General features: G+C 41.6%; 1 protein-coding gene across 9 annotated transcripts in view; it reads right to left on the bottom strand.

Annotated features, from left to right (window-relative positions):
* rapgef1b (Rap guanine nucleotide exchange factor (GEF) 1b) overlaps positions 1 to 13,121 on the bottom strand; it is a 51,397-nt gene that overhangs the window by 1,718 nt on the left and 36,558 nt on the right. For 5 of the 9 annotated variants that reach the window (XM_047372257.1, XM_047372255.1, XM_047372253.1 and 2 more), the window contains 14 exons: positions 10,410 to 10,556; positions 8,840 to 8,932; positions 6,220 to 6,305; positions 5,961 to 6,066; positions 5,259 to 5,334; positions 4,901 to 4,985; positions 2,478 to 2,570; positions 2,165 to 2,350; positions 1,911 to 1,995; positions 1,711 to 1,805; positions 1,546 to 1,624; positions 1,362 to 1,463; positions 1,188 to 1,285; positions 959 to 1,087 (listed from right to left, as the gene is read on the bottom strand). In XM_047372257.1, the coding sequence (XP_047228213.1) occupies positions 959 to 1,087; positions 1,188 to 1,285; positions 1,362 to 1,463; positions 1,546 to 1,624; positions 1,711 to 1,805; positions 1,911 to 1,995; positions 2,165 to 2,350; positions 2,478 to 2,570; positions 4,901 to 4,985; positions 5,259 to 5,334; positions 5,961 to 6,066; positions 6,220 to 6,305; positions 8,840 to 8,932; positions 10,410 to 10,556 (1,460 nt within the window). The remainder of the gene's footprint in view (positions 1 to 958; positions 1,088 to 1,187; positions 1,286 to 1,361; positions 1,464 to 1,545; positions 1,625 to 1,710; positions 1,806 to 1,910; positions 1,996 to 2,164; positions 2,351 to 2,477; positions 2,571 to 4,900; positions 4,986 to 5,258; positions 5,335 to 5,960; positions 6,067 to 6,219; positions 6,306 to 8,839; positions 8,933 to 10,409; positions 10,557 to 13,121) is intronic. The other 4 variants (XM_047372258.1, XM_047372260.1, XM_047372259.1 and 1 more) reach the window with 2 other exon arrangements.

The raw sequence follows: 13,121 nt of genomic DNA, 5'->3' as shown, positions 1-13,121 counted from the left end.
GGTTTGTTTTCAGCCGCACAATGTTTTGCAGTCAGTCAGTCATTTTCTACCGCTTATTCCATAGTGGGTCGCGGGGGAGCTGGTGCCTATCTCCAGCAGTCTATGGGCGAGAGGCAGGGTACACCCTGGACAGATTGCCAGTCCATCGCAGGGCAACACACAAACAACCATGCACACACTCATTCATACACCTAAGGTCAATTTAGAGTGACCAATTAACCTAACAGACATGTCTTTGGACTGTGGGAGGAAGCCGGAGTACCCGGTGAGAACCCACGCATGCACGGGGAGAACATGCAAACTCCATGCAGAAAGACCCCAGGCCAGGAATCGAACCCAGGACCTTCTTGCTGCAAGGCAACAGTGCTACCAACTGCGCCACCGTGCAGTGTTTTGCAAGTAGGCCTAAAAGTTTAATTAAGTTCTCTTCCGACGAGAGCATCTTCTTCCTCATACCTTCTGTCACCTACAGGGCTTATGGCAATCGTTAAATAGGATTTCTTACAACCGTCTTTCAACACTGGCTTTCTTCTTGCCTTTCTACCATAAAGGTCAGTTTGTCTCATGGACATCAGCAGATTCTTCCACCTGAGCTGTTGATCTTTGCAGCTCTACCAGAGTTACCATGGGCCTCTTGGCTTCTTCTCTGATTAATGCTCTCCATGCACAGCCTGTCAATTTGGATCAATGGCTAGGACATAAATTGGTTTGGGATATTTCTTTTATAACATAACCCTGCTTTAAAATACTCCACAACGTTACCCTAACCTGTCTTCTTCTTTGTTTCTAACAAATGTCTGAGGTCTTCTCTCCCCAGCTGTAGTTCTACTGAGACTACATTATGCAAAGGTGGACTCATTACTAAAGTACATTAAAGTTTGTGGATGTAATTTGACCAAATGCAAAAAAAGGTTCAAGGGGTATTAATGGTGTTGCTAGACAATGTAAGTTGAATTACACTTGTTGGAAGCGGCGCATGCTGTCCAGAATATTGAACTGCTGCCAGCGTTTGGAGAAATTGACCTTCCCATCAATGAGGTCGGGGTTCCCCAGGTGCACAAAGGTCAGGTCCTGGAGAATGAGGCCTCTGCGAGGAGGATGGAAAGGAGGAACCGAAATCAAACAACCAGACCAGGTTGTACTGAGCAGCAGATCTGTTTTAAGTCTGAGCAGGAAGATTTACTCACAAGTATGGGATGCAGGGGGGCTCCACCTCAGCCAGAGCAGCTCTGTAAGCTCTGAAGGATGAGGAGCTGTCAATCAGCGTGCAATACTCCTCCAAACCCTTAAAAACAGAATCAGAGATAAGTGAATAGATAGATGTGTGTTTTTAACTGTTATGAAAAAATAAGCCCTCTCACCTCAGAGGTCTGTTTCTGCCACTCCAGTCTCCTGATGGGGGCAGAGTCCAGAGCAGACAGTATTGCCAAGTACGAGTTGAAATTATTTAACTTCCGTAAGTGCTGGAATAAGAAGAGGAAAATCAGTGTTAAATGCTGTCATACAAACATATGAGTTTGCCTTTTAAAAAGTACGATATCTTACCTTCATTATCTTAATGAACTTGAGAAGCAGCTTCTCTCTGTCCTGAGCTTTCTCCTGCTGAATTATCAAAGATCGCACCCTGTGGGCCAGAAAGGTCAAACCTTAAGGTATCAGCATTTAGGAAGAGACAAACATAAGAAGATGATGATCCAATTATTGTTTTACCAGTAGCTCATGTTATTAAAGTGCTCTGTAAACTGAGTTAGGTTTGGACTCTTTTCCTCATTCTGCTCCTTTGCCCAAAGCAGAACCTCTGGAATCTAACAGGAGAGGAGAGGTTAATACAGAACCAAGTTTATTGTCCATTTGCCCCAGAGTTAAAGCAGAGTTATTCCAACCAATAAGAAGAAGGGAAAATACTGCACCTCAATCTTGTAGAATAGTTCGGCATCGAGAAGTGTGAGCTGATCAGCGATCTCATGACTGCGGAAGTCATGAAGAGTCCCAGGCCTGTTAAAAAACCCAAACCATTAAGCATCTGCGCTCCAGTTATTTACAACACATTATCTGTAGTACTGGAAAAGAGTACATAGAACGTGACCAATAGGTAGCTAAAAAAGATGGCAGATGTCTTCTGCATCAGGTTTGTTTTCCACTCGACATACTCAGACAACAGTACCTTGCAGAGACCCCTCGAGCAGCAAGCGGCTTGAGGGAGTTGGTGTAACGCAGGAGCTTCTTTTGCTCCACCTTGTCCAGGATGTTCTTGCGGAGCACACGGGCAAGACTGAGCTCGCCATTACACACCAGTGTGAACACCAGGTCCATGAGCTGTTTCAAGATGTCCTCAGTCAGCTCCACCAGGCTGGAAGACAGAGGTGGAAATGATCCCATTTTGTATTAAAGTGATCATTCTGCAAAAATGCTAAGAGACATCTAACTAGTTTAACTGAATGAGGCTTCATTTTGAAGGACTCAGCAGCTCAACTCACCACAGCTCGTCAACAACACGGACCAGAACAAAGAACGTGTTCTTGCTGACTCGCTTCTTGAAGGTGTCTGGACTGTGGCAGAATGTGGTATATGTGCTGCTGTGGTCAAGGATAATGGAAACAAGTCTATACAGTCCCTTCCAAAAAGTATTCCCGCCACTTCAACGTCTTCACATTTTGTCAGGTAATAAGCACAAATGTTGATATATTAGACCAACAACGTTTCACCGTAGTGACGTGTTCAGGTACTTCCTGTGTCATCAGAATCTCCACCTGAGCTGTGAATCTCAGCAGCTCCACCAGAGTTCTTTATGTTGCATCTCTGATTAACAACCTCCTTGCATGGTATGTCAGTCTAGGTGGACAGCAAGGTGACGATATATTGGCTGCTGTGCCAACAGTGCTCCTTGAGATATTCAAAGTTTGAGATGTATTTTTATAACCTAACCCTGCTTTAAACATTTCCATCCCCAGAATATTTATTGTCACAAGTACAATGAAACTGAGAAAACAAAAAGCTATCTGGTCAGTGCATGAGCAATAAATAATTTATGAGAAATAGAAAAATAGAGACAGTTGTTAAAAAGATTAAATAAATCAGGTGTACACACATTCGTACTGATTACACAGTCCCATTAGTGCATCTCCCTATACATTCTGACTGTGCTGAGGTGAGCTATTGCTGCTAGATAGAAACTGTTGTTGAATCTCTTTTTCCTTGCTTCAACTGATCTGTAGCATTAAACAGGCGATGTTAATTTATTTGTATAACATATTTCAGCAACCAGACAATTGAAAGTGCTTTACATGATGAAAAAGGTCATTGCAGTGACAAGGTAAAGAAAAGTTGGACTAAAGACTGAAATTAATGAATGCACTCTATGCTTTTAGGCCCATATTTTCTTAACATAAAATCAAACGTTTCTCCCTGGGGGAGGAGCCAATTTCTTGGAACTGTTTGGACCAATTATTCGTCTTAATAATGGGGTCGGCAGCAAAAGGTGTTTCTATGCGGTTTTGACTCGGGTAGCTCAAGATAAATGCATGCCATATTTTGTCTGATTTTTACTTGAAAATGATGTATACTTTTCCTGCCATTTTACAAATGTACTTTGTCTTGATCTTTCACATAAAATCACAATAAAGTATATGAAATTTGTGGTTGAAATGTGGCAATATGTATGAAAGCACGAAAGGTTGGAATGTCTATGCTTTTAAAACTGGTCCACTTTCTTAAGTTTTAGTTTCGAAGCAGGCAGCAGTGTTCTGGATCAGCTGCAGCTGTCTGACTTTTTAGGCAGACCTGTGAAGACACTGTTGCAGTAATTAAAAAAGATAAAAGCATGGATGAGTTTTTCTAGATCCCGCCGGGACATTAGTCCTTTAATCCTGGAAATGTTGTTCAGGTGATAGAAAACTGACTTCGTGACTGTCTTTATGTGCCTCTGGGCACAGAGGCAGAGCGTGAACTGGGTGAGAATTGTCCTTTATGATGTTATTGGGTTTTTTTGGAGACAGTGAGAACTGTAAAGTTCTTCAGGTGTGGGGAGAGAACTGCCAACGATCTTTTGTAGAGAGAGTAGCGAAGGGGGCTTAACACACAACCCTGTGAAGAGCCAATGCTAAAGGCCAAAGATGTATGTTGACCCAGTCTGACCTTCTGGCTGCGACCCGACAGGAAGCTGTGGATCCACATGCAGGTGGAGTGTGGCAGTCCAATGTCCCTCAATGTGTCCACCAGTCCGTGGGGGATGACGGTGTTGAATGCTGAGCAATAGTCCACAAAAAGCAACCGTACGTAGCTCCCCCCGCTGTTCTAGACAGCGCAGCATGGAGGGCTGTGGCTACTGCATCCTCAGTGTCTGTTAGCCCTGTAGGCAAACTGAACAGAACAGAAAGCTTTGTTCCTTGGTCAGCATGATGCTGTTTTTTCACTAATGTGTCCACATGGGTGACTATTTACTAATTAGGTGCAGGGGTTGCACTGGATTTTATTAAATCCAGTGGGTATCAGAGAAAATGAACGCAAACAAATGCCTGCCACATTTTTCAGATTGTTGTTTCTTATAATTTTAAAAAACATCTCTTTTGTTTCTGTTTTACAATTACGCTCTACTTGACATTAGTCAATGACATGAAATCCCTGTAAAATACATTGAAGTTTGTGGTTATAACATGACAAAAATGGAAAAGTTCAACTGGTAGGAATGTTTGCAAGGCACTGCATGCTGGAAACAGCATCATTAATTTAGTTTTTTTTCAGAACCGAAAATGTTCAACTATGGCTGAGACTTCAGTATCCATCAGTAAAAATCAGGCCAACCTTTTCTAAGTAAATAAGGATCAAAGCAAAAAAAACTAAACAAAGTTAAAAAAAAGGCGATTAGGCCAGAGTGACATGTCGAGTGATTTGGAAAGGATATCTGTAGTGTAGCTTCTTAATGAGGTCTTCTGGGGTTATAAAAGTCCTATATGTAGTCAGGAAGGCTTCACAGTACAAAACAAGATCTGTGAAGCAAAGACAGGACAAACAGAGCAGCATCTTTGAGTTGACGTGCAGCCGAGATTAACCAATAAAAGCTGACAACATATCAAACATGACTGCTGCATGGACAGACTGACAGGCTGTTAAACACCAGACTGAGGCTATTTGATGCTGCTCAGACATAGAAAAATATTCTCAACCAATCAGCTTTCAAATGTGAAATGAATTCTGACCTTTTATCAAGAAAAGATGAGACATGGTAGGAATTTTGGACACAGACAGTTTGAACACCATACCTTTGCGGTCTGTTTCTGTAGCGTGGACTAATAGGATGTCTCCTGACCCTGCACGCACATCGGGACCATCGTCATTCTGGAAAGATTCAGAGTGATGAGGAGAAGATGAAAAGCAGATCAGTATGGAGAGAAAAATCTCCGATAGTGATGCAGTTTAGCCCAAAACGCAGCATGCACATTTTCTCCTCTTCTCCCCCACCAAGCCTCCTTTTCCTGCACCAGCTCCACTGATGACGATGAAAACGTCTGACTTGTGCAAAAATAAAAAATAAATAAATAAAAATCACTGCAATGTGTGTGTTGTAACACTGGTCAGAAGGCTCCTTGTGTGTCTGATCTCCTTCCTTCTACCTGTGTAAACAGCTGCTCTCACAATGGCGCTAACCTTGCAGAGAGGCGTACAGCATTTTCACACATCTGTATACCAGACTGCACCACTCAGGACAAAACAGGAGGAGGTGGTGGTGCTGGAGAAGGCGGAGGAGGTTTTAGCTCTGCAGTTTAACAGGTTAAACTCCAGAGGGCAGCAATGGCTATCAGTGATGACAGGCAGGATCTGATTGCACATCTGAGTGACTTACAATGACCTTTGCTCTAAGACCAACTTGGTAAAATATGCTTGGTGTGCTGCTGCTGCCGAGAAGGTTTGTTGTAAGAGATGTCTAAAAAACATTCTAGAAGCACCAGCAGATCTTGACTTACTTCTTGTTTTAGTGTTATCCTGCTCATGATCTCCTTGTGGTCAATGAGGGAGAGCTCATCTACATCTTCCTCGATGCTCCCGGCTGTTTCTGTCGTCTTCTGCCTCCTAGAGCACACCCACACAACCACCGTCAACACAGACAGCCTGGCATCCATCTGAAGTTCGCTTTATTTACAAACCCAAAACTAATCTTCCATTTTTCCATTTTTTGTTTCAATCAATTTACAACAAACAGCAAGTGAGCATCATCACTGTTACCTTTCTTTGTCTAAAGCCTCTTTACTATTGCTGGATGGCATCTGAGGAACAGGGTCTTGAAGTACGTCATCAGCTGCAATAGTTTCCTAACAGATGGAGGAAAGAAAAAAAACCATTAGCTTCTAATGTTTGCAGTTCTGGTGAGAAGTTTGCATATACCCCACATTGGCATGAATGTCATTAATGTTGGGATTTTATTTATTTTTTGGTAAACACTGATATAGGTCACCAGTTAGTTTTCTGTAATGCACAGACAAAATTATACTTACAGGCTTGATATAATAATACATCCTCAGGAATATTTGAATAAATGTCCCTTAGCAAGTTTCCAAAGAGACTAAATCTTTTTTGCAACCATCAGCAATCTTCTGTCTGGAGATTTGGGTACTTTTCTTGTCAGAATTGGTAGAATTGGGTTGTTGTCCGGCATTAACTTGGCCTTTTGGCAATGGTCATACATTTTAAATCAGTTGAGCCTTACAGAAGCTTATCTTTAGCCTGCTTAACCTACTCCAAAGTTGGTTTTGATATGTTTAAACACTCACTTGTGCCCAGGTTTCAACCAACTAGTTCATCGGTCTCCATCTTCAGTCCTGGAGAGCCACTGTCCTGCAACTTTTAGATGCATCCCAGCTTTAACGCACCTGAATCCGATGGCTGCCTATCCTCCTCACCATAATCCACTGATGTAATTTAATGTGAAAAGGCATGTCTCTGAAGGCTGCAGGACAGTGGCTCTTAAGGACTGGGAGGGTTACAGATCCCTAATCTACTTCTCAATTTGAGGTGAAGTTAAGGAATTTGGAGATTGTCCATTTTGGGCAATTCACTAGTACCACAGACCTTAAAACAGAGCCTCAACATGATGTTGCCACCGCCATACCTGACAGCTAATACGGTGTTCTGTGCTTTGAAACCCACATTTTGACTCTTCCAAACATACTTTTTGTCATTGTGGTCAAATAGCAAAATCTTTGACTCCCCTAAAAATAAAACTTTTCTCCAGAAGGCATTTGGCTCATCCATGTGGGTAGATGCAATTTTAAGCCAAGCTTGAAGATGTTGATTTTGGAACAGATGTTGTTGGCTCCCTCTCAGTGCAATCACTGATGTTCTGGACAGGGACACTGGTGTTCTAGCAGCTTCCAGTTAGACTTCAACCCTGGTTTTTTATTCTGGGTTATTCTTGAACATCCTAACCAATTTCTCTTCGTCTGACAATAACAGTTTGGGTTAGATAATTAAAATTTGGACACAATCAGATGTTCCAAAAAGATAATCCCAAACAGACATAAAAAATAATCTTGGAAGTGATAAAAGCAGGCCAAAATCAATCTTCTGAAATAGCCCTGACCTCAACCATATTTAAAATTACCAGGCTATGTTTAAAAGCTAATTCTGTGCCTGGAAACCAACCAATTTAAATAAACCATTTTCTAATTCTGCCAAAAAAGTGGTGAAATATCCAGCCAGAATTACGCCAGAGGCTCATTGATGGCTACAAAAAGCATAGTTTGGGTATAAACTGCAAAACAAATATATATTACTTGGGGTGTATGTGCATATTTAAGCTTGTGTGTACAATTTTGACCATATGTGGATAAGAGAAAATCCACAACAAATTCAAACCTGTACACCCAAGTCCTTTTTTGAAATTCACTGCAGTTATGACTAATCATTCTACCCTGGAAAGAAAACCCACCAAAATGAATTCGTAAAAAAAAAAACCCTCTTCAGGCATATGATGGATATATGCAAACCTCTGACCAGCACTGCATGTACAACAACATTTGTGAATGATTTCATGCAGCAACAACAAGCTAGCTACAGATGAGATCATATAAACCACCAGGGTATCATGCAACAGATTGGTGGAGAAAAAGAAGAATGGAAGTGTGTCACTGTCCCGTTAGCGGTGATGCAGAGTGGGTGTAAAGTGTTTACTTAGTGTGAGAAAACCCAACACATGAAAGCCAAAACAGAAGAGCACCAAAAGGAGGAAAATTCACCATCTGAACCATAATGCTACCACACGCATCGCCTCCTTTCATATATAAAGCGAAAAAAAAAAAAAAAAAACCTGCAGCAAGTGCACAAGCTGACCCAAAGAAATAAAAACACACAAACAAGTAAGCCGTTACACATGCACAGGTGCACGTTATTCATTAAGGCGGATGTTACTCGAAGCCCACTGAGAACCCTTCCTTTGGAGCAAAGAGATGTCAGGAGTTAGAGCAGAACGAGGTTAAATGATCATCACAGCTGAAGCGCAGCCAGAGATACAGCAGCCACCAGCAAGGCAGTCAAAACAACAAACAGATCGACATCTGTTTTTTTTTTCTCTCCCACAAACACCAGCACATGATTCAGTCACAGGCGAACCTGTGAAGCTGAAGTCATGCTCAGTCAGGTGGCTCCGCTCGCATTCCATGCCGATCGCTTTTTAGGGGATGAATCAAAAGAGGGTGCTCAGTGCAACATGTGAGGGTGAAATGTGCCAAGTAAAGCAGGCCTGCTCTTTTACTTTGAATTGCTCCCTGCATCTGAATTGATTCAAACCCCGAGGCGATGGGACGTGCAAATGGGTTTGACCTTTCACCCGTGGCAATCAGCTACTTACTCGGAGGGAGAGAGGCAGCTCCCCATTGGCCTGGCTGGACGAGTATAAGTTGACATACTCCCCCTCCCCGCCCTCGTCATTCACGCTTTCGCTCTACGGGGGGGAAAGAGGAGGGAAACAGACCGAGGCATGAAGCAGGAGAAAGGGCCACAGAGTGTTTTGTTGAGGGCTTGAAGGAGAGACAGCAGCTGGCTGAGGTCAGTTTCAGGTGCATCTCAATAAATTACAATATCACTGAAAACTTAATTTGTCACAATAATTTAATTCAAAGAGAGAAACTCATTTATTACAAAAATAGAGTGCTGTATTTCAAGCATTTTTCCTGTTTTATTAAAAGAAAAGTTTCTCAAAAAACTAAATATTACATAAAACCAATGAAAAAGATTCTTAACACAGAAATGTTATGGCCTACACAATCATGGGGAAGACTGCTGAATTGAGACTCTCAATAAGGAGATGTTTACAGAGTACTGTTTCCAAGCATATTAATAGAAAGTGGAGTGGAAGGAAAAAGGTGAACAAGCATCAGGGACAACCCACAGCCATGAGAGGATTGTAAAGCAAAGCCAATTGAAGATTTTGGGGAAGATTGACAAGGCATGGACTTAGGCTGGAAGCAGAGCCACAACACAGATGTATCCATGATGAGGGCTAAAATTGTCACATTCCTTGTGCTAAGTCACTCCTGAACCAGACGATGTCAGAAGTGCCTTTCTTGGGTTCAGGAGAAAATTACATCTCTTTTGTTTGCTGAGTGGTTCGTAGTCTTGTTTTCAAATGATTTGGAAATCAAGTTTTCATAGCGTGGAGAAGGAATAGAGAGGCACACAGTCCACAAGCTCCAGCGTGAAGTTTCCATAGTCAGTGATGATCTGGGGAGCCAAGCCATCTGCTGGTGTTGGTCCACTGTGTTTTATCAAGTCCAAAGTCAGCACAGCTGGAAATATTTAGGCATTTCATGCTTCCCTCTGGTGACCAGCTTTATGGAGATGCTGATTTCATCTTCCAGAAGGACTTGGCCTGACCTAAACCTGGACCTTTTTATAGGTCCATTTTTCAGAGAAATTGAATTGTGTGCTTTCATTGGCTACAAGCTACAAATTAAAATGAACAGAAATAAATGCTTGAAATATATCATCCTATCTGTAATTAAGTTATACAAGTCTCACGTTTTGAGTTATTTATTGAAGTATATTAACTTTTCAATAACATTAATTTATTGAGGTGTACCAATTCTACAAGGAGCAGCATTATCCTGCTCTGAGTCATCATGACCAACAGGTGGCACTGGTGTGCATCATATCCAAAAGAAATATTTCCTACTGGCAAGAACATGCAGTGGAGCATGGTCCACTGGGATTCTTTTAACACTAATAATACGACAGGACACAGATTGTGGGAAGTGATAATGATACCAAGATGCCACAAAGCAAATGAGTCACTATATTTTTCATTATATGTGCAGCAGTACAGAAACTCAAACAGCTGTTATCTGACTTGAATCTGCAGAGGGAAGAGGTCCATGATCAGATTTTATTAGGGCCTAAAGAACTCCTTCATATGAGCTCACCGCCGAGGTGTGGAGAGAGTCAGTGAGAGAAGACTCAGAGGGAAGACAGACAGCCATAGAGCCCATTGAGCCAGTCAGAGAACCGTTGGGACCACCCCCGCTGCCATCCAGAATGGTGGCATTGGTCAAGGCAACTTGGTCCAAGCTCTGCGATTGGTGGAGAAGAACCAAAGCAGGAAAAAAAAAAAAAAAAAAAAAAGAAGGGATAAAATAAAATAAAGGACAGAACTGAGAGATCAAAGAGGAGAAGTCAGAGCAAACAGAAACAGAATAGAAAGCAGATGGGAAGTAGAATCACCTCATTCTCTAACACCTCTATTAACTCGGAGTTATGGGATGAATGTGCCTGAACATGAAACGCACAGCATGCACACATACATATGTATATATAAAGTTGTAGACAGTGACAAAACAATAGATCTACAGTAAAAAAGAAAAAAAGGTGTAAATCTTGCAGACATCGATTAGCTTCCTTTATAAATTACTGAGACCAGAGATGTTTCAGTGTGAACAAGTGTGTTGCCAGCATAAGAGATGCCTGTCAGCAGGAAGGTAGCAGTAACCTGTTATAACATGTTTCACATACCAGCGCTGTTTGAGCATACGGCACAGGGCCATGCAGACACAGATCAGTGGTAAACACGGCACACACTCATGCACACACAAATGGATGCCGATGATCATGCACAAGTAGACTACATTTTTTCATTTTCCCCAAAAAAATCTAAACGAAACAAAAAACTCTCTTTAAAAATCCTTCAGCAAACGTGTCCAAATATAACACCCCAATGAGCCGAGGGACGCAATTATTCCACAGAATTTCACAAAAGGGAGGTTTGCGCAAAATTCGGGTGGGCGGGTAAGTCGACACGGTGGAGAATGAGGACAGCGACTGGCGCTGAAGGATGATGACGAGGAGGACGGACAAAAGAAGATCGGATGAAACAGAGGGAATGTGTTTTCCATCAGGTCCATCTGTTGCTGCATTCCACCAGAGATATCCTGAGGGAGATTCACGCCATGTCTGGACGTGCTTCATACACCGTGTCATGATGTCGTCATGGGTCGACACTCACAGACATACTGAAGGGGGTGGGGGGTCAGGCCCTAAATAATGACGGAAAAAATAACACGTTTGGCCACAAAATCTCGAATTCAAACAAGTTAGAGGCTGGAACGTTTGTTAGTTATGATCCCAAAATAAGAGCTGGATTCCAACTAGATTTTTAGACCCGGTCCAGAACTGTGGCTTTGACATAAGCAGAAAAAAGCAGGGGGTCATTAACACCTATTTCTCCACGCATCATGTGAAGAAATAAGAGGCGTAACGACACATCTGGCTAACGAGACAAAACAATGTGTTTTAAAGAATTCCACTGTAGAATGATTCAGTCCTAGTTTAATCAATGTTTTAAGGATTAAGTAATCTGAAATAGTGGTGAACATAAGCAGATCAGACTTACACATTTAAAAACAATGGTAAGCCAGTGATGTTACAACACACAGCATAAAATACCTTTGCTTTGGTTTTTTCAAAGAAGGTTTAACTATTTGGAAACTGTGTGCCTTTATTTTGAAGGTAGGTTTTTGTCCTATACTCTTCCCTGAAAGACCTGGCTGTGAGGCAAATTAGTGGGAGCGTTGTGGCATCACGGTGCCTAGTCCCTATTCTCAAAATGCTTCCAAGCGACTTATATCTTGTATGTCACTCTCAGTCGGTACTGGATACCCAAAATACTCAAACCATTTAAAATCAGTTGAGGCTTCTTTAATCCTTTTGTATTTGCTGTTAGTCAACCTGACTCGCAGTCATCATTTATTTACTTCAACAGGGCAATTCAAAAACTACTTCCCCTATTACTTCAAAATAGGAGTCTCAAACAGAGAGGAATGTCGAGCTTTAAGCACTAACCTACCAAGGATTCCTACACATTTTCCAGATCAAAATTCAATTTTTTCCAGATTGAAATTTGTATAACTTAAACCCTGTACTCAAATTTTCCAATTTCACAGTCAAGAAAACAACAAGAACACCCCCTGAAATCAGAATTGCCACTGGAAAAGTCAAAGTTTGCCGATTCACCCTGAGTTCAGGGTCCAATAGGGCTGCGCAGACACAGAATGTAGTGAAGTTTGCCAGTTTTAACAATAAACTAATCATTTCTGACAAGCTGTATTTCATTAAACCCAAAACAATTTAGTGCTGCATATAATCTGTGGTTCAACAAACTCAGATCACCTCTGTTTCAACATTTATAAAGTAACGAATTGGCAAATCGTGACAAATGTGACCAAATACTAACTCCAGATTTCATATCAAACATCTAATACATCTATTCTGCTTGCAAAATTCAAATTTTAATGTTGAAAATTCACTCATTTAACCAGAAGACAGAATGACAGCAACCTTCACAAAACAGACTTCATTTTGATGAGAAATTATGCTTTGTTTTAACGTTGTGCGATCTCATTCCCCCTCTAGGAAAAATGCTTTTGTGTAGTGGTTCCCTAACGTTTCAGCTGCCAACCCCAAAATAACAGTGAAAGACACTTGTGAGTAGGGCTACTCGATATCAGGAAAACACGCGATGTGCTGCAATTTTAGCTGCGATAACGATATGACTTGTGACAAATAATTAACTGAAAAGTGTGAATGTTTTTCTGCTTTGGGTTCACTGCATACAGAACCCAGATAATGAGCAGTCCAACCAG

This window comes from Girardinichthys multiradiatus, chromosome 8 (assembly GCF_021462225.1).
Source record: "Girardinichthys multiradiatus isolate DD_20200921_A chromosome 8, DD_fGirMul_XY1, whole genome shotgun sequence".
Lineage (NCBI taxonomy): Eukaryota > Metazoa > Chordata > Actinopteri > Cyprinodontiformes > Goodeidae > Girardinichthys > Girardinichthys multiradiatus.
The sequence above is the reverse complement of the archived record's forward strand: the minus strand, read 5'-3'. Positions and strand labels throughout refer to the sequence as shown.